The 27,204-nt window shown below is 49.4% G+C and overlaps 2 protein-coding genes across 2 annotated transcripts; one reads left to right on the plus strand and one right to left on the minus strand.

Annotated features, from left to right (window-relative positions):
* Positions 1 to 680: 680 nt before the first annotated feature.
* On the plus strand, positions 681 to 22,479 carry LOC122387108 (CCR4-NOT transcription complex subunit 2-like). The gene is made up of 8 exons (XM_043376973.1): positions 681 to 928; positions 5,043 to 5,180; positions 5,358 to 5,619; positions 6,726 to 6,937; positions 8,721 to 8,915; positions 9,264 to 9,525; positions 21,011 to 21,118; positions 21,491 to 22,479. Exons 2-8 carry the CDS (start codon positions 5,054 to 5,056, stop codon positions 21,720 to 21,722), a joined length of 1,398 nt encoding a protein of 465 aa, XP_043232908.1. The 5' UTR covers positions 681 to 928; positions 5,043 to 5,053; the 3' UTR covers positions 21,723 to 22,479.
* LOC122387110 (single-stranded DNA-binding protein, mitochondrial-like) lies at positions 22,425 to 26,996 on the minus strand. The gene is made up of 5 exons (XM_043376977.1): positions 26,788 to 26,996; positions 26,390 to 26,474; positions 25,984 to 26,103; positions 24,661 to 24,788; positions 22,425 to 23,148 (listed from the first exon to the last, which is right to left on the minus strand). The coding sequence occupies exons 1-5, from the start codon at positions 26,797 to 26,799 to the stop codon at positions 23,020 to 23,022; spliced, it is 474 nt and encodes a 157-aa protein (XP_043232912.1). The 5' UTR covers positions 26,800 to 26,996; the 3' UTR covers positions 22,425 to 23,019.
* Between the last annotated feature and the right edge of the window lie 208 nt (positions 26,997 to 27,204).

Below are 27,204 nucleotides of genomic sequence, written 5' to 3' on the forward strand. Positions count from 1 at the left end.
TTTGAAATACCCTAACAAAACCTATTAACTGTACATAAGAAGAATGCAATACTACAAGAACTATGAATTTCTGAAGTTATTCTCACATGCTGGAATGTTGAAACTCTACTTTTGTCGTCCATTTCCACATTTGATTGAGCCATCATATCAAACTGTTTTCGTTCTTCAGTCACAAGCTTTCGCACAAATCTTGAATTTTTACGCATCATCTTGAACCATGCTCCAGTCTTTCCAACAAGGTAAAAGGTAACATTGAAGCAATTTTGATGTTACCTATAACAGCTTCAGATCATGATAGGCTTGAGGTTTGTTACACCATTTGCCAGACAAATCTCTACAAAATGTGTATCAATTCCCAAACTAAGTAATTGATCATATCAGTATTATGTTTATATAAAGAAACTCAAATAATCCATAAATTGTTATTGAAACACTCCCACTTCAAGAATTCACCAAGATTCTTATTGATATTCACAGCAAATATCAGTACAAATACAGAAGCAAACAAACATTGCGCCAGATTTCGTATGAAACGCGCCATCGTCCTGAAGTTTCTACCACAGACGGTAGTTCAACCGCAGCCGTAATGCGAAAACCCCTGCCCACCTTACCCCACGGCGGAGCTCGGTTGCAATTTGTAAATACGCGTGGTAGCTGCCGATTTCGCCTCTTCTTGTTTTGTGCGTCATAATTGTCAAAGTGAAGAGTCGCAAAACACAACACTCTCGAAGAGAAAGGAATTTCGTTGGCGTATTTTCGGTTGAAAATTAAAATGGACCCGGTTTCAAGCCTTATCGTGGATGTGCGAGTACTTTGATGCATTCTTGCTCCCATCGGGTGACAGGAAGTTGCGTATGATATAGCTGCTACTCGTATTATCGTTTTATCTGTTGTTCCGGAGCACGCAGTTTAGAACATTTTGTGAACGGTAAGTTGGGACGAAATGTCAGGTTTATTGACATCAATGCCACTGTTATAATTTTGTGCTTAAATGCCTGCTTTCCAGTCTAAGCATCAGTCGACCCTGCACACATTTTGTTATCTGTTTCTGATGCCATTATCTGTCGACTGCAGCCAGCAAAGGTCCGCCATGAAAGTACACGACACGTACCACAGCCTAGACCCTGAGGCTGAAGAATGTTCCTTAAGTTGTAAATCAATCTGGTCTATTTGTGACCTGATTCTTAGTATTCACAAATTATATGTCCAACATTATCCAAAGGTGAAGGAGATCAAATAACACTGTCATGGTATGGGGTTGGAATTGTGCAGCAGGTCGGTATGTTTGTAGCAGTGTCCAAAAATTTGTTAGTTTGGGTGGGAAGCGACACCCAAATGAAAATGATTTTTTACTCTCACCTCCAATTTTCCAGAGCGATTTTTCACTCCCTGTTTTACCAATCGGGAGCATCTGTGTGTACTTTTTACCTGGCTCCCTCCATATTTTATTTAATCATCCTATAATGCAGCTCCCCAGGGCACCCTCTAACATTCCATATGAATTGTTGATCTTTGTTTTCAACTCTTTTTAGTACCTTTCTGACTGGCAATTTTTCACTCTCAAGTCTCAGCCCTCTTTGTAGTGACGAATATTCCCCTCCGACACCCAAGCCAAAATATATTTTTGGGACACTGGTTTGTAGATGAAGTAGGGTTCGTAAGTTGGTAGGTTGTAGGGGTAGTTGTAAAGCAGGCAATGGCATCACACTTGTTTTTTTACAGCCAAGGAGAGGTGGCATCAGGTATAGAGATGCTTTCTAATCAAACCAAACCAAACCTAACCTGGTATCGGTAACCCTGGCGTCACCGGTAGCGTTTTCGTTCAAGGTTAAGGTTTCCTGTATTAGGCAGTATTAGGCCACCGTGCCAAGCCGAAGCATGCTGTGACGTCACTGGGTAAGAGAACGTACCACGCTATCAGTATCGACTGAGACTCAGATAGACTCAGAACGACTCAGGCAGACTCAAACTAACTCAGACTGACTCAACTGACTCAAATAGATTCCGATCGACTCAGACCGACTCAGAACGACTCAAACTGACTCAGACCGACTCAACCGACTCAAATCGATTCAGATCGACTCAGACCGACTCGGAACGACTCAACCGACTCAAATAGATTCCGATCGACTCACCCGATTCAGACCGACTCAACCGACTCAAATCGATTCCGATCGACTCAGACAGACTCAGAACGACTCAGGCAGACTCAAACCGACTCAGGCAGACTCAAACTGACTCGACCGACTCAGAACGACTCAAACTGACTCAGACCGACTCAACCGACTCAAATCGATTCCGATCGACTCAGACCGACTCAGAACGACTCAAACTGACTCAGACCGACTCAACCGACTCAAATCGATTCCGATCGACTCAGACCGACTCAGAACGACTCAAACTGACTCAGACCGACTCAACCGACTCAAATCGATTCCAATCGACTCAGACCGACTCAGAACGACTCAAACTGACTCAGACCGACTCAACCGACTCAAATCGATTCCAATCGACTCAGACCGACTCAGAACGACTTAGGCAAACTCAAACCGACTCTAGCAGACTCAAACTGACTCTATTTGAGTCGGTTGAGTCGGTTTGAATCCGCCTGAGTCTGTCTGAGTCGTTCTGAGTCTTTCTGAGTCGCTCGGAATCGAGCTGAATCAGTCTGAGTCTGCCTGAGTCGGTTTGAGTCTGCCTGAGTCTATCTGAATCGGCCCGAGTCTGCCTGAGTCGGTTTGAGTCTGCCTGAGTCGTTCTGAGTCTTTCTGACTCGCTCGGAATCGATTTTAGTCGGTTTGAGTCTGCCTGAGTCGTTCTGAGTCTGTTTGAGTCTGCCTGAGTCATTCTGAGTCTGCCTGAGTCCTCGGAATCGATTTGAGTCGGTTTGAGTCCGCCTGAGTCGTTCTGAGTCGGTCTGAGTCGATCGGAATCGATTTGAGTCGGTTGAGTCGGTCTGAGTCAGTTTGAGTCGGTCTGAGTCAGTTTGAGTCGTTCTGAGTCGGTCGAGTCAGTTTGAGTCTGCCTGAGTCGGTTTGAGTCTGCCTGAGTCGTTCTGAGTCTGTCTGAGTCTGCCTGAGTCATTCTGAGTCTGCCTGAGTCCTCGGAATCGATTTGAGTCGGTTTGAGTCCGCCTGAGTCGTTCTGAGTCGGTCTGAGTCGATCGGAATCGATTTGAGTCGGTTGAGTCGGTCTGAGTCAGTTTGAGTCGTTCTGAGTCGGTCGAGTCAGTTTGAGTCTGCCTGAGTCGGTTTGAGTCTGCCTGAGTCGTTCTGAGTCTGTCTGAGTCGATCGGAATCGATCGGAATCTATTTGAGTCGGTTGAGTCGTTTGGAGTCGGTCTGAGTCGATCGGAATCTATTTGAGTCGGTTGAGTCGTTTGGAGTCGGTCTGAGTCGATCGGAATCGATTTGAGTCGGTTGAGTCGGTCTGAGTCAGTTTGGGTCGTTCTGAGTCGATCTGAGTCGATCGGAATCTATTTGAGTCGGTTGAGCCGGTCTGAGTCAGTTTGAGTCTGCCTGAGTCAGTTTGAGTCTGCCTGAGTCGTTCTGAGTCTATCTGAGTCTCAGTCGATACTGATAGCGTGGTACGTTCTCTTACCCAGTGACGTCACAGCATGCTACGGCTTGGCACGGTGGCCTAATACTGCCTAATGCAGGAAACCTTAACCTTGAACGAAAACGCTACCGGTGACGCCAGGGTTACCGATACCACCTAACCTAACCTTACCTACAACCTACAACCTAAAATCTGCAACCTAAAACCTGGTACCGCCTAAAACCTACAATCTAACCTACATTGCCTCTCCTTAGTTGCAAAAAAACAAGTTTGATGCCCACTTTACTACTACTGGTTGTAGGTTGGTAGGTTAGTAGGTTGTAGGTCGGCAGGCTCAAAGTTGTAGGTCAGTAGGTTAGCTTAGGTCAGGTTAGAATATGTTTTTATCTTCGCTGTACTTCATTCTCACCTTTACCAGAAGGGGTCACTGAATTTCAGCTGCTGGAATAATTGATCATTTGAGTCCCTTTGGCTGAGTTTCATTTCACAAAGAAATAATTCTAGGATAACAGCTGTAAGGACTTCACCATTAAATAGCTTTAAAACTAGTTCCTTATAAAAGGAGTATGAAAAACTTGAAAATAAATTATGAAATTGAATTACTCAGTCTTTTCATAGATTTTCACCTTGGTCCTGAGGTCAGGTATACAAAGAGTAAGATTGCCAGATGTGGTTATTTGTAGCATCATGCTGTCACTCAAATCTGCTAGCCACCGGAAACTGTGGATGTGAAAAATGGGTTGTTTGTGCCAAAGAAATTGATATTTCCATAACAGCAATCATTTCTCTACATGGTTGGTTGAAGTTGTGGGAAAAGTAAAGGAATAGAAGTAGGTATTGCAAGTGCAAGGCACCAGCAACTTTTTTATTGGAAACATTCACTGTTATGTGGTATGCAGGCACTCTTAAGCATTGGGTGAAGCAATACTTGAACATTGATTTACATTAATATTGTTTTTGCAATGTCAAGTACGTATATACTGAGATCAGTCTTCATAGTCCTACCAGTACCTACCTCAGTTTTGTTTTACAACTATTGTGTGGTTTTTAATTTTGAACTATGAAATGGACATTCACAAAACAAAGTGTTATGATGCCTACTCTTTACCATTAGATGCCATATCCTGGACACATCAGTCACCTGTGCTCTTTTATTTATTGGAAATCCCTTGCAATAAGTATCACCTATGTCATTTTTGTGTACCTAGATTGTTGGCTTTTAATTTTGGTATCAAAGTATTTTTTCTATTTCTATGCTTGCCTAAATAATTAGTGCTATTAAACCTAGAGGTGTATTCTGACCTGCTCATCAGATAATGCAATTATACTCCTTTGTTATTTTTTTTCTATCCAGAATGCATTGCTAATGCCTGCACATCATAGAGCATGCTTGATTTCCATATTGTTGCTGGTGAAAATTGCTGTGAACCGTGTCATGCACTATGTATTGCAATATGTTTCACTTTTCTCCTATTTCTTCACAGGCTCTGTTCATATGACCATTTTCTCCCAAGACTACTGGCTGCCGCCTGACCCCCAAAGAGCGCGGACTGACGGGTCACCAATGAGTTCCCCACTGCCAAGCCAACCATTTGGCTCCCTCTACAACAACCAGATCTCAGGTATGTGGCTAATCTGATATCGGGAAAAGCGTTATGAACGTTCAAAACATATGTTGGTCGTCATGCATCATCTTATATCATACCCAACAAGTAAGAGTATTTTTACAAATACCCAATGCAATGATTCCAACTTCAGCAGCGCCGCCACTCCACACCACTCCCTCTGGGCACCTGCAGGTATGGGGAGCCTGGGCCTGCAACAATCGGCCGCGCGCGGCATGGCCTCGCGAGGATTCGGCAACAACGGCCTGCCGGGCGGCCACGTGACGCCCACCTCTGGCGGCTTTCCGTCGGGCCTGGTGAGCGGTCTGCCGCAGGCGGGCCAGGCGTCACCGAGCCGCGGCCTTCTACCCATCAGCCGGGGCGGCGTCATCGGCCCGCAGCAGCGGCCCATCGGCAGCATGGGCGACATGATGGGACGCCAGCCGGGCGCGCTAGGGTGAGTTAGAGAGTGGGATGGGAGTAGAACGTAGGACGGGGGATGTGGGTCGGAGTAGAGTTTTGGCGGTGTAGTTGAATGAGATCAGTGTAGTCTGGAAAACAGACAAGTGCGGAAGATTGGATGTAGCCAGCATGCGGATTGCTACGTCTTGCCTGAACGGTTTCATTCAAGTTTTCGAAACATCTCATCAGGCTTGCGAGTCTGGCTGCCGTGCAAATGCAAAAACTACTATGTGAGGTCAGACTCCGACCTCACATAGTAGTTTTTGCCTTTACACGGCGGCTGGATTATCATCATCATTGTTTGACGCATTCATAGAAACGTAATTGGCTTTGTTGACCACAGGCACTCGTCTCAAGGGAATGCCATTGATTCAAAATCAGGAATAGATTGACCAATGACAGCGATTGATCGATGACGGAAAATATGCATACCTCGTGCTTGTTTGAACTCCGTGCCCTGTAGTGGGTGTTTCATATCCATCACGCGTTAGCCGCGTTCAGAGTTTATTGACTGTCCCGGTCGTAAGGTTTACGTATTCGTAAACATCGACGGCCGTATAATCAGACGTGTCTCATCTGATGTTTTGCCTACCATCTAGCTACTCTGTCAACTTGCATCATGAGGTGATTATTTGGTATCCGACGGCCTAGCCGACCATCTCTATCCGATGTTTGGGTTCGCCTGTAACTAGATCACGCTATCCCGTATTAGCCGTGGGACCATATTTGGATGACGTTATCCAAACACTCTGTCTGGAGTTTGTCTAGTTCGCGGCCGCAGACGGCACAGACGTGGTGCCGATTTAGCGCAATCGACCGCGCTGAGACGGTTGGTCTGTCTATCGTGAATTCACTACGAATGCGTAGTAAATTCAGTTTTACGTTGTGGTGCATAGCTTGTGGGCGAGAAATTCGTATTATAGATGTGCTTTTCGTCGCATTCGACCTGCCAGCAGCACCTGACACCTCTTTCTTCGTTGACCTAAGACCTGAAGGTCCGATTGCGCTCCAACGAGACCTGAACTGCGGCGAAGCGTAGTGTCCTGGTCTGCGATGCCCCGACGTGCGGTGACCTGACCTGCTGTGACCTCTCTCTGGCAGGGTGGGTAGCGGCCGGTCGGCGTTGGGCACCTTCGGCATGCCGGGCCGCCCGCTCTCGGGCCAGCCGTCCATGATGGGCGTGTTCGGCCCCCCTCTGAGCGGAGCCGGCGACAACGCGCCTCCTCAGCTCGACCTCTCCGAGTTCCCGAGCCTATCGAACCGGGCGCACGGGGAGCCGCCGCCCAGCCCCGCCATCAGCAGGACACCATACGGTACGTACCACCACGGTCATCAGCAGGACACCATACGGTACGTACCACCACGGTCATCAGCAGGACACCATACGGTACGTACCACCACGGTCATATTCAGCAGGACACTGCGGTACGTGATCCTTCTGACTACCAGGACACCTTGTACTCTCCCCCCCGCCATCAGCAGGACACCCTACGGTGCGAAATCCCTCCGACGTTACCAGGACGCTCTGTACTCCCCCCGCCATTAGCAGGGCACCCTACGGTACGAAATCCCTCTGACATTACCAGGACACCCTGTACTTCTCCTTCTGCCATCAGCAGGACATCCTTTGCTCCCTCGGCCATCAGCATCAACCTACTGCACCTACTCGATTACTGCACATAATATCTCCGGTAAATACGCTGGCGTGTTACTTGCTTCGTAGCGTATAATTTCTTATCAGCGATCATGGATAGTGAGTTCGCTGAAAACAACAGTACATATACAAATAGATACATTATCCCCGTTCACTAATACCAGTATAGCGCCTTTTGGGGCGACTAACGGAGCGAGCGAGGGGGTGAGTCTTGCACGTGCGAAATTTCGAGGGGTACCTCCAACTGACTTGTGCACGGCACCCTACTGACCGGTCTCTAGCGATGTGCCAAATTTGAGCACAATCGGCCCAGCCGTTCTCGAGATCTGGGAGCGGCACCCTGCACGTGCGCACGTGCAAAATGGGTCCCAACTGACTTGTGCACGGCACCCTACTAACTGGTCCCTAACCGTGTACCAAATTTGAGCGCCATCGGTCCAGCCGTTCTCGAGATCTGGAAATGACCCCTGCACGTGCGCACGTGCAGCAGCACCCCAACTCTGGCACATGGATATGCAGTGCCTAGTAGGTGCCTACCTACATGCCAACTTTCAGCGCAATCGGCCAAGTAGTTACCGAGATATTGCAACAATTACAAAACTGACACCTCTTCGTTTTGCACGTGGCACGTGCATAAGGGGTCACCCACACGCATCGGGAATAGTCCAATACTTGGTAGAAGGAATGAAGCTACCCTACAAAAATTACCGCGTGTAAATCGGTCAAGTGGTTGCTGAGATATAAGCCTCGCAAAAGCGTCCGCACGGCCGGCCGGCCGGCCGCTCATACTCAGAAATTTCCGTTAATCTAAGGAAAGACTCCGCTCGCTTCGCTCGCTCCGTAACTAACGACTTATCAGCAGCGTTGTCATTAATCTGTGACTTGCGGGTAGATAAGCATGACAATCGCTATCGGTATTGTTTGCTACTGCGTAGTTTATCTATACGGGAATCAAGCTCGAGCCTGTTATTTGTTCTACCGGGAACGATATTGCGTTGTCCGACCGGCCAAGCGTTATTACTAGCCCTCGCTTTGTGGCCGAGCTGATAGAGTTATTGACGTGACTCATGCTGACGTCACGATCATGAGTTGCTAGGGGATTGTTTGGTCGTCCTCTGGGGACGTCTATTGTGCTGATTGACTTGTGCAAATATGATATATTAAAAAGCATTTTGCTTGCTATATGCGGAACTTGGGTCAATACTTTGTGTTCAAAATTTGACCACGAGTGTCACGCTACTGACTTTACTTCCGCGCAACCGTCTGCAGTGATTTCTAGCTTTGTGTGTTTCTTTCTAGCCTTCGTCAAGTTAAGCTTTTGCAACTTCTGTTGACTTGTCTTGTGTGTAAACCTTGTTTACCCATGAAAAATAACCTTCCTTTTGACCTAGTTGTGTGTCTTCTGACCACCGTTGACCTCCGTTGGCCGTCTGTTCCGACAGTGGGGATGGTCAAACAGCAGACCAACGAGTCGTCCGAGTTCACAATGTCGTCGGAGGACTTCCCCGCGCTGCCAGGCAGCCAGCCGGAGCGGGCCAACCAGTCGGACCAGGGCATGGAGAACTCGGGCTCGCTGGCGATCGGCGGATCGTCGGCGAGCAAACAGCAGAAACAGGGCATCCAGACGCACCCAGACGGTCAGTTGGCCGGCGGCGGGGGAAGAGGAATAGGGCAGTTGAAGGGGAGGGGGACGTGACGATAAACTGCTGGGTTATTCTTGTATGTGAACGCTTGAGAAATTCAGACGAGATTGCTTTCGCGTTTCTCGTGTTTGTCCTTTGCAGTGATATTTGACAAGGTACGTTCAACGCTCAGATTGTATATCAAAGATGAATCCGTATGTTTAGAGTGTCAGTTTGTGATGTAACTGTTCAATACCTGATTGTGCGAGACGGTGCGGGAGCCATTGCCACTATCGTTCCAACACACTCCATCGCTGCCTTTCTAACACATTCCGCCTCTTCTCACTCTCGTCTCATCCGTAGGCAAGGTGACCAACATCCCTGCGAGTATGGTGGCCGACCAGTTCGGCATGGTCGGCTTCCTGTCGTTCATCCGGACGGCGGAGACGGACCAGAACATCGTCCAGCTGGCGCAGGGTTCCGACCTCACCACGCTCGGGCTCAACCTCAAATCGCCAGAGAACCAGTACCTGACGTTCGGCGGAGCGTGGGCAGAGACGCCCTGTCGAGCGCAGGATATTGACTTCTACGTGCCGCGCGAGTACCTCACCAATGGCGTCACCAGGTCAGTGGTGATAAATGGAGGGAGAGGGAGCTAGTGGTGACGGGCCGCGCGAGTACCTCACCAATGGTGTCACCAGGTGGCAGGTGAGTGGTGATAGACGAAGAGGGTGAGGGACCTAGTAGTGACGGGCCGCGCGAGTACCTCACCAGTGGCGTCACAAGATGGATGGTGGTGACCGGGTGGTTTAGAGGGGGGAGGGGGTATTGTGGGCAGAAACGATCGTCTCAGTGAGCTATGAGTCATTACTGCGGCCCTGGAATTCATGTTGGATTTTTATGCATGCGTTCACTGTTTTGGGAGTTTAAGCGTGCAACGATCATTCTAGCTGACCGGTCCCAATAATCAATTAAAAGCAACATAGGCGTAGGAACAGGGGGGGGCCAGGTGGGCAAGTGCCCACCCACTTTTCGAGGTGGGGGGGGCCAACCATGTGTTTTGGCCCACCCACTTTTTACTCGAGGCCCCCTCGTCTCGATTTGAGAGGACGTCGTCACCTTCCAGAATAAACAAACTCGGTAAAAATAAGTTTCACGAATCCCTACGCACGGACTCCAAGGGGCCGTGATGGATCCAAGGAGGCCCTCTGTTCATACTTGTCAGTCGAAGCCCCTGAGACTGATGGCCTGAGAGGCCCTAGTGGATCTGAGGAGGCCCAATATCCACACTGAGGCCCCTGACACTGGCGGTCTGGGAGGCCCCTCTATCCACACTAGTCAGAGGTCTGAGACTGGTGGTCTTGGAGGCCCCTCCATCCACACTCATGGGTGTAACTTTGTATACTTTCGAGGTCCCATGTGGGACCCCAATGCGAACATTTGGGACCCCAATTGTCATTTTGGGACCCCAATAGTGGAGGCCCCCGAGACGCATCAGCTTCTTTGCAAACGGAGGTCCGATATTCATATAAAAGGTTCTCTATTTAAATAGGAGGCCCCTTGGACAAATCGGAGGCCCTGTTGGACAAATAGGAGGCCCCCTGAACAAGTAGGAGGCCCCCTGAACAAGTAGGAGGCCCCCTGAACAAGTAGGAGGCCCCCTGAACAAGTAGGAGGCCCCCTGAACAAGTAGGAGGCCCCCGGAAAACAGGAAGTCCCCTGGAGAAATAGGAGGCTCTCTGGACAAGTAGGAGGCCTCCTGGACAAATAGGAGGCCCTAGACAAATAAGAGGCCCCTAGACAAATAGTAAGCCCCATGGACAAGTAGGAGGCCCTCTGTACAAATAGGAGGCCCCCCTGCAAAAATAGGAGGCCCCCTGGACAAATAGGAGGTCCTAGACCTAGACAAACAGGAGGCCCCTTTCACAAAAGGAGGCCCCTGGACAAATAGGAGGCCCCATGGACAAGTAGGAGGCCCTCTGTACAAATAGGAGGCCCCTGCAAAAATAGGAGGCCCCCTGGACAAATAGAAGGTCCTAGACCTAGACAAAAAGGAGGCCCCTTTCACAAAAGGAGGCCCCCTGGACAAATAGGAGGCCCCTTTCACAAAAGGAGGCCCCTGGACAATTAAGAGGCCCCCTGAACAAGGAGGCCCCCTGGATAAAGTGGAAGCCCCCTAAAAATAGGAGCCCTCTGGATAAATAGGAGGCCGCTTGGAAAATAAGAGGCTACTTTAACCAATAGGAGGCCCCTTGGACAAATAGGAGGCCCCTTGGACAAATAGGAGGCCCCTTGGACAAATAGGAGGCCCCCTGAACATGTAGGAGGCACGCTGGACAAATAGGAGGCCTCTTGGGCAAAGAGGCCCCCTAGAAAAATAACAGGTCCCTTGGACAAATAGGAGGCCCCCTGGACAAATAGGGGACCTCTTGAACAAATAGGAGGCTCCATGGACAAGTAGGAGCTAGAGGCTCTCTGTACGAATAGGAGGCCCCCTGGACAAATAGAAGGCTCCCTTAACAAAAAGGAGTCCCTTAAAAAAAAAGGAGGCCCCGGGACAAGTAGGAGACCCTTGGACAAATAGGAGGCCCCTGCACAAATATGAGACTCCTAGTCGAATAAAAGACCCCTGGATAAATAGGAGGCCCCTGGACAAATAGGAGGCCCCTGAACACGTAGGAGGCCCCCTAGATAAAGAGGAGGCCCCCTGGAAAATAGAAGCCCCCTGGATAAATAGGGGACCTTCTGGAGAAACAGGAGGCCTCCTGGACAAATAGGAGGTCCCATAGACGAATAGGAGGCCGCTTGGACAAATAGGAGGCGCCGTTAACCAATAGGAGGCCCCCTAGACAAACAGGAGGCCCTCTGTAACAGTAGGAGGCTCTCTGTACGTACAAGAGACCGGCGCTCGACCTGTAGAAGCTTAGCCGTATGTACGCTAGGAGGCTCTCTGTGCAAGTAGTCGAAGTAGGAGGCTCTCTGTACTGTACCTACAATTACAAATAAGAGGCCCCCTGGGTAACTTAGATGCAACACAAATCGGAGGTCACCTATAAAAAAGCGGGACTCTGTTGGAATACCTGATTTAATAAATTATTTTCCTGATATTCAAATTACTTAGGTAATCCTCGTCCGCACATGGGGGGGGGGGGGGGGCAGTGGTTGCCACACCCCCCACCCCGACCTAGGTAGTTTTTTCTGCTCTGCACTAAACATTTTGATTGCTAGAAGTCGGATATTTCGTATAGCTGCTGCTCTATCCTTTTTTAGCGTCCACTGAAAATTTCAAGTTTCTGTGGTTTTTGGTTTCGGAGATATGACCTTATTCTTCAGGTAATGTCATAACCCAAATGACAAATACCCAATATCTTGCGTTGGCGTTGGGTCTTGTGAGCTTTTGACACCTTGATTTCGGCCTTTTTTGTCAGTCTTACCTCCCACCTATCATGGAACATGTTGTTCAATGATGTAGAGATGCCAGGGTCAGGGTCAAGGTCAACCTAGGTCGTCTAAAAATATTGCGTTTTAGGCAAGCTGAATTTACTTTCGTGAAGTTTCTTTGACTGTATTTTTGGCAAAAGCTTCTCAGTTCATGATCTCATGTAATATGGACACATTCACAGTCGGTGCACACATCAGTATACTCGTACACACAGACACACACAGACATACAAACACATGTCATTGACCTTGAGCTAACTTGACCTGAAATGACCACAGCCAGCAAAAACCTAGTCGGATAGTGTGACAAAGAGGTTCTAGCTGGCTTGGCACCACAATACGGCAGCGTCATCGGTACATGATGAGCAGCGCACGTGATATTCCAACGGGCAACGGTGACCCCAAACAGCAACATTCTTTAGTTTGACCTGACCTGGAAGGTCAATGACTGACCTGATGAGGTAAAATTGGTATCATTGGATTCGTCACTTCCCAAAGAATCTGTTGCTCTTGACCGCAAGGCTTAAAATCTTGTAAGAAAAAATTGTGGTGATGTCGAATAAGATACCTACACAAGCAGCGGGCCAACCCATCATATACCGATGACGCTGCCGTATTAGTGCCAAGCGAGCTAGAACAGCTCTTTGTCACACTATCCGACTAATTTGCTGGCTGTGGTCATTTCACGTCAAGTTAGGTCAAGGTCAATGATATGTGTTTGTATGTCTGTGTATGTCTGTGTATGTACTGATGTGTGCACAGATCGGTTTGTGTGTCCCTATTACACTTGATCATGAAGTGAGAAGCTTTTACTAAACATACAGTCAAAGAAACTTCACGAAAAGTAAATTCAGCTTGCCTAAAGCGCAATAATTTTAGATGACCTAGGTTGACCTTGACCCTGACTCTGACATCTGTACATCGCAGAACAACATGTTCAATGATAGGTGGGAGGTAAGACTGGCAAAAAAAGCCGAAATCAGCGTGTCAAAAGCTCACAAGGCCCATAGCCATCGCAAGATATTGGGTATTCGTCATTTAGGACATGACATGACCTGAAGAACAAGGTCATATCTCCAAACCCAAATGCCGCAGAAGCTTGAAATTTTCAATGGACGCTGAGAAAAGATAGAAAAGCAGCTATACAAAGAAAATCAGGTTTCTAGCTTTAAAAATGTTAAGTGTAGAGCAGAAAAACTAACTTGGGGGTGGCGACCCTCCCCCCAGGTGCCGGCGAAGGTTAACCCTCACACTTTCTGGGGTCGGCTTACGGCTAGATTCCTTGCGCAATGCTGTGCCGTTAATTTTTTTCTATTATAAAGGCATTGTGTTTTATTGTCAAAAGTGAAAAAGCCAGAAATTTTCGTCGATTTCGGATGCCGCGGGGGATATTTACATACAATGTCACCCTGCTGGCCTGGATCCACCAGTAGGGTCAGGTGACCTACCATTTCTTTATCGATATTAAAAAAAAATCATGGCATCAGAGCTGTGACGAAAAATAAGTGGCCTAAATCCGATGAGAAAACTGGATTTGGGGGTACCCTATGTTTGGCTTCTGAGCCTCTGGTCCCCCAATGAAAATTTCTTAGAGGAGGCCCTGGCGTGGCTCGTAAATTACCGCTTCCGCAATTGGAGGCCCCTAATTGCTTGGAGGCCCCCACTAAATGGAGGCCCCCTTGGACGTTTGGGACCCCAATGGTGATGTCAAAGTTTCACCCATGTCCACACTAGTCAGAATAGGCTCCTGACACTGGCGGTCTAGCCGAGGCCCCCTACCCTCACTTGTCAGAGGAGGCCCCTCTATCCTCAATAGTCAGAAGAGGCCCCTGAGACTGATGATCTGGGAGGCCTGTCCATCTATACTGTAGTCAGAGGAGGCCCCTGAGACTGATGACCTGAGAGGCCCTTATGATCACACCAGGCAGAAGAGGCCCATGAGACTGATGGACTGAGAGGCCCTTCTATTCATACTGGCCACAGGAGACCCCCAAAACTTTCGGTCTGGGAGGTCCCTCAATCCACACCAGTCAGAAGAGTCTCCTGAGACTGATGACCTGGGAAGCCCTTATCTTCACACTAGGCAGAAGAGGCCCCTGAGACTGATAGTATGAGAGGCCCTCATATCCACACCAGTCAGAAGAGGCCCCCGAGGCTGATGGCTGTGAGACCTTTCTGTTCATATAACTGGCCACTGGAGGCCCCTGAAACCGGTGGTCTGGGAAGGCCCTCTATCCACACACTAGTTAGTCAGAAGAGGCCCCTGAAACCGATGGTCTGAGAGGCTCTTATATTCATACTGGCCACAAGAGGCCCCTGAGACTGATAGTCAGAGAGGTCCACTCCTAATGAATCTGAGGGAGCCCTCTATCCACATTTACACTTTTCTAGGAAGGCCCCCGAGACTGATGGTCTGAGAGGCCCTTTTATTTATACTGTCCACAGGACCCCCTGAGATTAAAGGGACCCTCCCACCTTCAAAAAAGTTTATGAATTGGCATGAAAGTGATGTCGCTCGGTTCAGAAAGAGCGAAAACGAATATCTACCAAATTTCACCGAAAAATACTGACCGGTTTTCAAGATATTAGACTTTTACTTTTGTTTACTTTTTTGGGATCTCCGCTGTTTCTAGCGACTTTATTTTAGAAGTGCGGCGTTTGCGGCAGATGTTGCGCGCAAATAGCATATACCACCGCGTGCTACAAAACGTTTTAGTCAAACATTTAAAAATCGTTAGATATTTGCGCTGACGTCACACATTCAGAGGGGTATTCCTAAGCATTAGCCCCTCTGAATCAAAATGCTGCAATTTTGAAATTCAATATTTCCGATTTAAGGCATTTCTCGATGTTGTGAGTGCCGAAACCGGTAATTGTGAGCCAGGGACCCCATTTTGGCTATCTCAACTCAAATCTAATGTTAAGGTGGGAGGGTCCCTTTAATGGTCTGAGAGGCTCTTCTACGTATTTATACTAACCAGAGGAGGCCCCTAGGATTGATGGTCTAACAGGCCCTTCTATTTATACTAGCCAGAGGAGGCCCAGGAGACTGATGGTCTGAGAGGCCCTTGGCCTTCTATTCGAACTAGGCAGATGAGGCCCCTGAGAATGATAGTCCGAAGAGCCATGCGGCGGCAACTGGCCGTGGTCATATTTCGGCTCGGTAGGGCCCCACAGAGCTCATGAGAGCACCTCAAGGGCTCCTAAGTAGACACGCTTATCCCCATAAGGGTGCCATGCCGGCTTCTGAAGGCTCCTTGTATGCATCTAAGGGCCCTTTCCGGCCTCTAACGGCTCCACCCGCCTGTGATGGCTCCACAACAGTATTTATGAGCGCCACACAGCGACGCCTTTGAGGGTCATACTAGTGTCTCTTAGGGCCCGGGCCCTATATCGGTGGCTCTGGGGGCCCCACACCTGTGCATCTCAAGGTTCTATAGGTACATCTGAAGGACCCTCACCGACACCTCTGAGGGCCCCACACCAGTATCTCGGAGCTCTGAAGGCCCCACACCGGTGACTCTGAGGACTCACCGGCTCCTGAGAGCACCATGTTGATGTCTAACGGCTCCACAAGGCCACTGAAGGAACCACACAAGCTCTCACTGAGCTCTAATGTCCATGTACCGGCCTCTGTGGGATTTAAGCTAGCGCATTCATAGCTCCACACCAGCAATTGTAAGGGCTTCACACTGAAGTATCTGAGGGTTCCACACCGGTGGCTCTAAGGGCCACATACCGGCATCTCTGAGGGCCCCATACCAGCGTCTCCGAGGGTCCACATCTGGCGGGCACCCATCAGCGACTGAAAGTCCCACACTGTCGACTCCGAGAGCCCCATCTGCGTCTGGGAGCACCATGCCGTCTCTAAGAACCACAGCGGCTCCTCCGTACGAAAGACGGGCGTCTGCATGCCAAAGGGGAGCGGTTCTGAGACAGTAGGGCACCTACGTGCAATAGAGGGGCGCCTATGAAGCCCATAGGGGCGCCTCAATGCGAAAGAGGGGAGCCTCTGAGGCCTACATATATGGGCGTCCACATGCAATAGAGGTCTGCAATTGATCAATGCCATGGGGGTGCATTCATAAGAAACAGGGGCGCCGGCATGGCAAAGAGAGGCGCCTTCAAGTGTTCATAAAAGAGAGACGCCTATGATAAGCGCACATTGTATGCGACAACGGGGCGACTGTCCGGGACATATAGGGATGTCTCTGATGAATATAGGGCGCTTATATGCCAAAGAGGGCGCCTATGAAGCTAATGGGGGCACCTGGGAAACGAGGAAGACATTTATGTAAGGGTTTTCAGGGGTCATGCGCCGTTTGCGGCAAATAGATTCTAAAAAAATCGGAGGGGAAATAAGTTTTAAAAATGGTGCGGATTTTCCGCACTGTTCGCTTAAGCGGTTACGCATCTGGGTACATCTGCCCGATCTCAGAAGCTAGATTTGCAGGTCATACTTGAAAGCAGCCAGCAGGACGAGGCAAAAGTTGGAGGCCCCTGAAAGTAGGAGGCCCCCTGGAAAAGGAGGCCCCTTGACAGGGTGGCCCACCCACTTTTCATGACGTTCCTACGCCCGTGAAAAGCAAGATATTTGGTGGATATCATTGGTTGTGGATCCGTATCAAATCAATATCGAAGCAAAATCATGTTGAGTTCACTTTTATTATACACTCGATCCCCGCTATACATAATTTCGACCATGTTATACGGACTTACGCAATCTGAGAGCCACACCGTTCGTGCGGGCGATCGTTGGTTAGACTTTTCTCGCCTGGGCGCTCGGTCTGTGGAGGGCGGATCAACTTGACCCCCGGGGTTGTCCCGTAACCCCGTTACCGACCCATTATACCCCGGCGCCCTGCCTTTCCTCGAAGACCCCGATCGACCCTTGGAGCACCCCCTACAGAGTTACCATGACGCAAATCCCAACCGATCCTCGCCGCAAGCGACGCCAGCTGAAAATAGCGGCCACCACCAGCTGATTCACCGACTCCTGCCACGTGGGACGTGCCGCCACGTGGTCCACCACGTGGTGCTGTTATGACGGATAATATGGGGACAGGAAGTACCCTGGCCCCCGCTGTGGTAGGCTGAGGCGGCAGTGGCGGCAGCACCCGGGAGGGAAATTGGGTTATTGGCTGAGCGGTCGCCGATACAAACAGGGTTATTATGGTGAACTTTTTCTGCCGATGACTGTCCTGGCCCCTTATCCACAGTGCGGTAACGGGCGACGAGGACGGGGGAGGGGGGGGGGGGGGGCAGCGGCCAGCGAGTAACCTGGATGACGATATAGATTTGTTCGGGAACGGCATGCGTTGGCTAGTTTTTTATTGATTTGAGACCAATCGCACAGTGGCGGCGGAAGCGGGGGGGCAGCGGGGGCACGGCGCCCCCCCATCTTCCAGGGTGGGGGTGCAAACATATCTTTTTGCCCCCCCAAATTGTTATCGACGAAGTAGGTACCACAATACTTCCATACTACGTCATGAACATATGCCAGTTTGGCTGAGTACCTTTTTAAGTTAATAGAGCGAGTAATTTGGAATGGATTGATATTGTTGTCAATGTCGTCGTACATATTTTGATCACATTGGCTAGCATTTTGCAGTGCGAGTGTTACCAACCAAAAAGGTTTGCAATAGCCAATAATTGGCTAACTTTAATGACGTCATTGGTTTAAAGGAAGCAAGTTGTTCAACGCGAACAACAGTCACGGTGACAGCCACAGCGTGCTACACGTATTTGAACTGGACTTGCCGCAGTGGCGCGGGAACCAGAGGGGCGGTTCCCGGGAACCGGCTGGAGGCAAGGGCGGCGCCACCGTGGGGGCAGTGGGGGCGGACTGCCCCCACTGACAGGAGGCCGTGGGGGCAAAACTACATTTTTGCCCCCACAAAATTTGGCTGATGTTGAAAAGGGAACAAAAGACCTATGCAATATTCCTGATAGGTAAGACTTGTGATGATGCAAACGAGGCTACACAACTCCAATGCAAGGCTGTGGTGATGTGATGATGGCAAAGAAATTCCTTTATTTTTCATAACATTTCCTTCATGTGGACAATTTTGGATGGCAACGGCTAGGGGCAAGGTGCTCCTGGATTCTATGGATCGGGATGTCAGACAACAGGGGTCACCTCAAGCTTGCCCCCACTGGCGAAAATCCGTGGCGCCGCCACTCTGGAGGGGCTAGCGGGGGCTGAGCCCCTCCAACTTTTCGGCGGGGGGAGGGCTCGTAATGTAGGTATTTGAGACCCTCCAACCGGAGGAATCGAAATCGGAAATCTACCAACATAATTTCATAGATTTATTACCTTTTCGAAATGTTAACCAGAAACAACCTTCATTATGGAGCGTTCTAACGCAGAAGACTGTGACAACATGTAAGCACATATTCATTCTCTAAATATCATACATTTCCACCAAACGCCCTCCACACATAATGCTCAGAAATCAAGCAGCTATCTACGAGCTACCGGTAACCGGAAGAGTAGGACGGAACGCGAGTGGCCCGGCATGCGGACGTCACAGAAGCGCGTCTGAGCGTGCCACAGGCCTTTCCCCGCGACTCTGCCAGACGCCAGCCGGCATAGACTCGTGAGCCGGGGGGCAGCATGGGGGTAGCCTGCCCCCACAACTCTGGGGCCGTGGGGGGCGCAGGCGCTGCCCCCACAAAGTTTCATAGGGCCAGGAACCGTCGGGGCAGCTTGTCCTCCCTATATTAGCGGCCGTGGGCCTCAAAGAAAAGCTGAATGGAAGACAATACCTATTTAAGTAAAAAAATCCCCCTCTATACCTGATTTGACAGCTCATGTGTGAAAGCTTTAAACGTTTATTCCAAGTTACCAAAAAGGTAGTTCCTTGACTCAGATGAGACGGGATATCTCACTTTTTGCAAATGTTTTCGTTTCGATTTTTCGTTGTAAAGGCCAAGGGGTGAAAAATAAGTGGCCTAAAACCGGTGAGAAAACTAGATTTGGGGGTACCCTAGGTTCCGGGAAGGATCAGGTGTGCCCCCCCATTAGGGTGTTTCACATTTTCAAAGTGCCATATTGCGAGTCATATCGATGTTCCCCTCAAATGTCATCTGCTCACAAGTTTCTGTGTAAAATTTCACTTCATTCTGATGATGTTTAGAGGTCGCACATTTCTGCGACTTTTCATCTCTGATTTTGTTTCTGGCCGTAACATGAGTAGTCTTCCTGCGAACTGATTTGGTTGAGAAAGCCAGGCAGTGGCGGCGGAATAGGGGGTGCAGCTGCACCCCCATCGAAAAACATGGGGGTGCAAACATATCTTTTTTGCACCCCCAAAATCCATACAAGGGGCCCGTCGCACCATCCAATACATTTTCTCCTGAAAACCAGTGATCAGGAAACGAACACTGATGTGGAATCATCCGGGGTGTCTATTTATGGTCAGGAGCGCCCCACGCTAGTCGGGGCCTCCACACCGGCTAGAAGTGTCCCGAGCCGCGTTTGGTGCTCCACACGGCATCTGAGGGCCCCCACGACGGCCTCAGAGGGCCCTTTTATGACGATCTCTGAGGGCTCCCACCTGAGGGTTTGTCCCCTGGGGCCCTACAACGGCCACTAAGGGCCCTCGTGACGACCGCTGAGGGTCCCACAGAGACTCCAGGGGCCACGCTGGCCTCTGAGGGCCCCTATGACGGCCTCTGAGGGCCCTTACGATGATCTGTGTGGGCTCTCACGACGAACTCTGTCCCCTGGGGCCCTATAACGACCACTAAGGGCCCTCATGACGACCGCTGAGGGTCCCACAGGACTCCAGGGGCCCCACTGGCCCTAGAGGGTCTCTACGACGGTCTCTAAGGGCCCTCGTGACGGCCCTAGACCCAACTTAAGTCTGAGGGCCCATTTGGCTTCAGGCGGCCCAGCGACGGCCTCTGAGGGCCCCAACACAACCAGGCTGCGGGGGCTATGGTGGCATCTGAGGGCTCTGCAACGGTCTATTGAGGGCGGCAGGGCCCTAACAACGATGGCCTGCGAGTCGTGGAACTCAACCGGAAGGCGCTGCCCAAGCGCACCAAGGAAGGATGTGCCCCCTTCTCTGTGTAACGAGTTTTGGTGACAAAAGTGTGCGACCCCTAAATTTACTTAAATTTGGGTTTCAAGCGTATCAATCGATTCAGTTTTACGGGTAGAGTTGGGGCAAAGTCGATATGGCTGAGTTTTGAACCAACATTATTTTACCATAGTGTAATGAAACACCCTACCCCCCATCCCAAAATACCTTCCGCCGCCTCTGCAATCGCAGCCTATAGTATCGTATCAAATATTTCTCCGAGATACATGAGCGGAGCAATGCATTTTTAATGGGAGTTACGACCGATGTATCTGTACTAACTTCTTGTAACTCGCTAATGCATCTGTTGTAATAGGGTTACAGCTCATAATGACGCCACGCGATATGCTTCGAAGGTGGGGCGTCCTCTTCGGAGGTGGGCTTTGTCGCTTCGGCCTATCTTGGACCGAAAGTTTTGACAGGACGTCGTATCATGATGTGCCGGTGCACCAATACCTTTTCCGTGACCCTGTACCGAAATGCGTTAATTGCCGCTCAATTGTTTCCGTATTTGTGTGATACGTGTTGATAGTTGAGTGTGTCTCTGTGCGTCATCTTATTTTTCGTCCGTTTGTTTTTCAGGGAAAAGCTGGCGCAAATATCGCTAAGTCGGTACGGGGAAGATCTATTGTTTCACATATTCTACATGAACGCCGGGGACGTGCTGCAAATAATGGCTGCGAGGGAACTGTGAGTTATACACTCGATTTTACCACGCAGCTGTTGAATCATTCCAACAGTACGGCAACTATTGAAACCAAAAATCATCCCCCACTCGGCTGTGTGTCACGTGATTTAAGTTTCGCACTGAGCAATTGCTTTAATTCTAGAGAGTCATCTTCAGGACAGAGAGCCAGCTGCAGGATACCTACGTACATATTTCCTCGTAAAATCAAACATTTATGGCGATCTTAACATCGGTACTGGTATTAGAGTCGTCCTGTTTTAAGTGATTAACAATGCGTGGGACGTTTGCGTGGGAAGAGTCGACCATCTGTGCTGTCAGTGAGTCCAACATTCGCTTCGATATTATGTCTGACTGCTTTTTGTCATTCCGTGCAGCTACAACCGGGACTGGCGCTTCTTGAAAGAGGACCGCGTATGGATCACGCGCGCGCCCGGTGTGCCACCCATCGAGAAAACCAGCGCGTATGAGCGGGGCACATACTACTACTTCGACGTCCAGAGTTGGCGCAAAGTGGCGAAAGAGTTCCAGGTCGAGTACGAAAAGCTGGAGGACCGGCCCGAGCGACCTCAGTACCCTTCCATCTTCCCGGGGAGCCAGCCGGTGTAGAACACCGCCGCCGCCCCAGACAATCGACGCTCGCGCGCACGCGGACGGGGAGGCTACTGCCGCCGCGTCGCCGCCGGTCGGCGCTCTCGTCCATCTGCGCTGGCGCCGGCCCTCCACCTTCTTGCCACGTCCGGCGGGCCGCAGCAGACGCTCTGTGTTGGGGCTGCGCTCCGCCCGCCGGCCCGGCCGCCGCGTCGCGCTCACTCGCGCTCTCGGAACACCTGGCCGTGACGGAGCGGCCGCCGGCGACGGCCGGCCGCGCGCCCGCCCGTGCGCTGCGTACTGGGTACGCACATGTGATAGGGGCGGGGCGGCGCCGCGCGCGGCCCGCTCCAGTCCCAGCGCGCCCGCGAGCCGCGTCCGTCTCCGGCGGCGCCCGGCGTCGGCCGTCCGTCTCTCCGGCTCTCTATCTCGCTTTCGCGGGCCGGCGCGTCAGTCTGTGCCAGTCGGGTCGCTCGCTCTTCCTCCGTCTAGGTCGGCGGGCCGGCGCCGGCGGCTGGACGGACAGGCGCCGCCCGGCGCCACCAGCCAGCCAGCCGTTCTCGACGCTTGTGATCCGCCAGGCTCGGCGATTCCGCTGCTCTAGCCACTACTTGGAAGCATTTATTTTGTGATGCCTCGCACGGCGCGGAGCGTCAGACAGATTATGTTGTACTTCTGCTGTGACCGGAGCGGCGGCTGATGCCGCCAGTCAGACATAGACACTGTACAATGGTGTAATTAAATAAAACATTTTCATCAAGAGACATCGTTGTAAGCTTTGTGTGTTCACTTACACCCATCGGAAGCACGGTCGGATAATGATTGCACAGTGGCAGTATTACTGTACGCCAGATCTCGTAACCGAACAATTTCTCCGCCCACAGATGAAAATGCTTGTGAAAGTATGGGTTTCCCTAAATTCGAGTCGCCATAGCAATTTTGGACGTCTTGTGCCAAGTTGTGGTTGTCAGCAGCGGCCAACTATTTATTTACAAAGGCGTATACTTTGCAAAAGCAGTTTCGATTTCAGCTGTCAGCGTGACACTTCATTCATGGTGCAGGTACGACACGATGCAGGGGCGAACAACTATCAGTCACACTTCACTGCTTTCCACATCACAACTCACCAAAAGGCAAACGTACTTCTCGTCCCGATGGCACACTTCACTTGGTACAAAAAAGGCATACAAAACGACTTCATCTTTGACTGAACCATCTCTGAACTAGGAGATCTACAAAATCGGGCCAAAAGCGGGTAATTGACCCGCGCGATTATCCCCGAAACCTCCCCAAACGATTACCCGTGTCTGAGTGATCACTTCAGGTCGTCATCGGCCGTCTCGTCGGACGCCTGGTAGCTGCCCTCGCGCGTCCGACTCAGGAAGATGACGTCGTCGGCAATGATGGAGGTCGCCGTGCTCGTGTTGTTGTAGTTGTCCTGTACCTGGAACCGCCGCACCAGAAAAGGTGAGTGAGCTGATGTCAGGCGGGCGGTTAAGAATACCGGTATTTTGGTAGATGCACTTTATAATATAGTAACGTACGTTAGTCGTAACGTTGCGTACGTTACTTGTAACGTACTGCTAGTAACGTACGTAAGTTGCGACAGATCAGATAGTTGCAAATCAAACGTGCTTACCTTAGGAACCTATGAAATATGAAGATAATATAACAGGAGCAATAGCCACCTGGCTAACTGATATCCAGCCGATGCATACATGTCTCCGATATATCCATCGAGATGCATTCCTCGCTCTACAGGGTGGGGCAGCATAATCGGGAATGCTTTTTGGGCTCTGGTCATGAGTAGGCATGGCATTATTTTGATAAATTATATCATGGCAATGAAACGCCCAAAAGTTGTGCATCATCTGACATGACTACATCCATGAGCATGCAACTTCCTGGAAAAGAGCAGCAAAATAGTTCGACGGTGCTCCAAGTGCTTTGCGCGCGCCCATAGACACTAATGTTAAACGAGTAAAACAAGAACATTTTGTTTAAAACAATGCCATTCCACGTAAAGGTTGCTGGACAGGTCAACGTGTTATCACGGACGATAAGGATTGTGTGGGGATACTTAGGACAAAAAGTTAACGTAATCGTCGTAAAATAACTCTTAGCAGAGGACATACAAGATGACTCACTTGAATATAAGGAAGAAGCTCTTGAGCATATTAAAAAGAAACAATGTTCAAAACTTCAGCGACCAAAAATCTTATCACCGACTGGAATACGATAAAAAAGAATGGCATGCCATATAGGGGATTGTATCGAGAATATTGCAGCGGTCATGCAAAGTAAACATCCTGTTGAGGTGATGGACCTATGGGTGGTCTTCAAGGGAGGTGCACGTGGTGCACCCTACTTCATCGAGCCCGGATAAAACGAGCACCTCTGGTAAATACATCCACACTCTGGCAGACTCACGTGGAGTCGTCGGAAGAGAGGCTCACTGACGGTCCAGATCACGTCTTACGAGGACTCTGTCCGTGCTGGTACTGCAGTGAGGACGACATGTTATTGTGTAGGGCACCTCCACCTGAGATGAACCAAAAACTTCTGGTCCTTCAACTCCGCCGATTTAAATCCGACCAAATTCTTTATATGGAGCGTTTTTTGGTAGAAGTTTAATGAACAACTTATCATCAGTAAAAACGGTCTTCAGTGCAAGGTACGAAGCTGATGGGCGATCATGGACAAGCAGGAGGCTGCACGTGCATGCGCGTGCTTTTGGACCCGCCTTGAGAAGGTCATCGACGCGAAGGGCGGTCAAATAGGATGAGGGATAGGTAAAAGGTGACCGATTGATGGGATGTTGTTAAAATAGTGCTTGGAGCTATATTTTTAAATTCATGACCAAATAATCCCGTTTGATATTTATTCCCGATTATGCTGCCCCACCCTGTAGTTGCCCTGTTGTCAGTGCGGAGCCTTCACCGCGTGTAATTCTCACCGTGTAGTAGCTGATGCTGCCCCGCACCAGCACTCGCTGTCCCTTGGCCAGGTTGCTGAACACAGTTTCCCGTAGGCTCGGCCGGAACACGCTGATTCGATGCCATTGCACGTGCTGGGTAACATCGCCTGAGGGCCAGATGTGTGAGAAGTGAATGTCAAGTCTGTCAAACATTTTGTACTCAAGTATGTGTGCTGACAATGAGTGAGGTCATGAGTCATGGTACTATGTAGTACCAGTAAAACGCCTTTTGGGCGAAGAACGAGCGAGCGAGATAGTGAGCCCTGCACGTGAGGAAGGGCGAGAGGGTACTTCCAACGGGCTTGTGCAAAGCACCCTTCTAACCGGTCGCTAGCGGTGTGCCAAATTTGAACGCAATCGGCCCAGCCGTTCCTGAGATCTAAAAGTGCGCACGTGCCCCGTTTGCACGTGCGCACGTGCAAACGGGGTCCAAAATGACTTTTGCACGGCACCCTACTAACCGGTCCCCAACCGTGTACCAAATTTGAGCGCAATCGGCCCAGCCGTTCTCGAGATCTGGAAACGCCCCTTGCACGTGCGCACGTGCAGCAGCACCCTAACCGCAACACATGGGAATGCATTGTCTGGTGGGTGCCTACCTGTATGCCAAGTTTCAGCGAAATCGCCCCAGTAATTACCGAGTTACTGAAATGGGAACAAATTTGGCACCTCTTCTTTTTGTATTTTGCACGTGCAGTGGGGGTCACTCACATAGATCAAGGGTATCCGACCTTTGGTAGAAGGGATGCAGCTACCCTATAAAAATTACCGCAAGACAATCGCCCAAGCGGCTGCTGAGATATGAGCCTCTCAAAATCACTACAAAATGTACTTTTTCAAAACAGCTTGAACACCCTTGACTTTTCACGTGGCACGTGCCACGACGGTCACTGAGATGTATCAAAAGTAGTCAATTACGGGGTAGAAGGGATGGGGCTACCCAGCAAAAAAGACCGCAGGCCAATCGGTCCAGCGGTTGCTGAGATATAAGCCTCTCAAAAGCGTTACAGGCCGGGCCGGGCCGGGCCACTCATACCGAGATTTTTCCGTTATATTGAAAAGCCTTCGCTTCGCTCGCTGCGCTCGCTCGCTCGTAATCATACTGATTTTGTGTGGCCTTTGTGAAAAATGAACATTGCCTGGCAGATAATTAATGTAAGGAAAAAATAGCAAGTTTCATGGACTGGTAAAAATTGCTTATTTAGACTGTTTTACACTATTTTCACACAGTTTCAGTGTGTTATTTTTTTGGGATGCCACGATTTGAAATGCACATCAGACTTCCAATGACTTACAACTTACCCTCTGCATTCTTGTGGTAGGAGTTTGTGGCCAGTGAAAATATAACCACAGGGCTATCAGGAGTTCCACGTTTCTGGGCAACAGACCCAGCTCGACCAAGCAGAGTGACACTGTTCAGACCTGGAATAGAAAACAAAGGTGTAGGCACCATTTTCTATTAATACACTGAATGACATACCAAAGAAACATTTAAAACCTGAAAGTTGATTATTTGTAAGTTGTAATCTAATCACAAAATAGTGATGAATCAAAAACAGTTCTTATCCAGGTCAACTTCCCTCTTTTGAAATGTGATGAGTGGCAAAAAATGAATAAGAGACTGAGGATCTCCTTGGGCAGGCAGCCACTTCAAATATTCGAAATAGTTGCATGGTTTAGACAAAACAATAAATCAGACAAGCCTTACATTTTTCCCCATATGCACCCTGGTAGCAGGTACGAGCCTGCTGTGCAAGCTGGGGTCCTTTCCTCACTGTCCTTTGTATGATGTTCTGGAAGGTACAGAATATGTCAATGACAAAATGCCAAATCCCTTTCAGCTGGCTTATTTTTACTACAAGGCAGATGTTATAAATCCTTCCTAAACAAGTGATTGTGGATGCAGAAACCAGTAATTAATTGTGAATACTTTTGAGCCTTGTGGCTTATATAATGCAAGCGGAAATGGGCATACACCATTTCAAAAATAAAATAAGAGGTCCACACCAAAAATTGAGAAAACCGTAGCTGAGGTTCACGGCTTATTGCTAAGGTCAATAAAAATCAATTCAACCAATTCAATAAAAAATATCATACAGTAGGTACCATTATGGACATCACCCCGTGTAGAAATATCAACCACTTCACTGAGAAATTACGATTACACGAAATAAGCCAAGGTATAAGCACTATAAACAAACAATTTACACCAATTTTCTTTATCTCAATCTCAATCTACACAATGCGCCCGCAATGCAAAGAATTTCGCGCCTCAATTTGAAACAAGAGCGCCAGACATGCATATAAGTCTGGAGCAATCTAAAATAAAGTAAAAAACGTTGAAAGTTGCAAAATCGCAATTAAGGTTCAAATTCCAGAATAAAAATCAAAATTTTTGCTTAAAAAAAAAACAAGAATATAACAGAAGCATGAAAATATAAGAAATAGAGGAGCCGTGGAGGAGCCAGCTTCATATTAAAAAGTTCTTGATAAAATCTGATTCAGAAACACCGCAGTGCAGAC

This window comes from Amphibalanus amphitrite, unplaced genomic scaffold, assembly GCF_019059575.1.
Source record: "Amphibalanus amphitrite isolate SeventyFive unplaced genomic scaffold, NRLGWU_Aamphi_draft 000273F_arrow, whole genome shotgun sequence".
Lineage (NCBI taxonomy): Eukaryota > Metazoa > Arthropoda > Thecostraca > Balanomorpha > Balanidae > Amphibalanus > Amphibalanus amphitrite.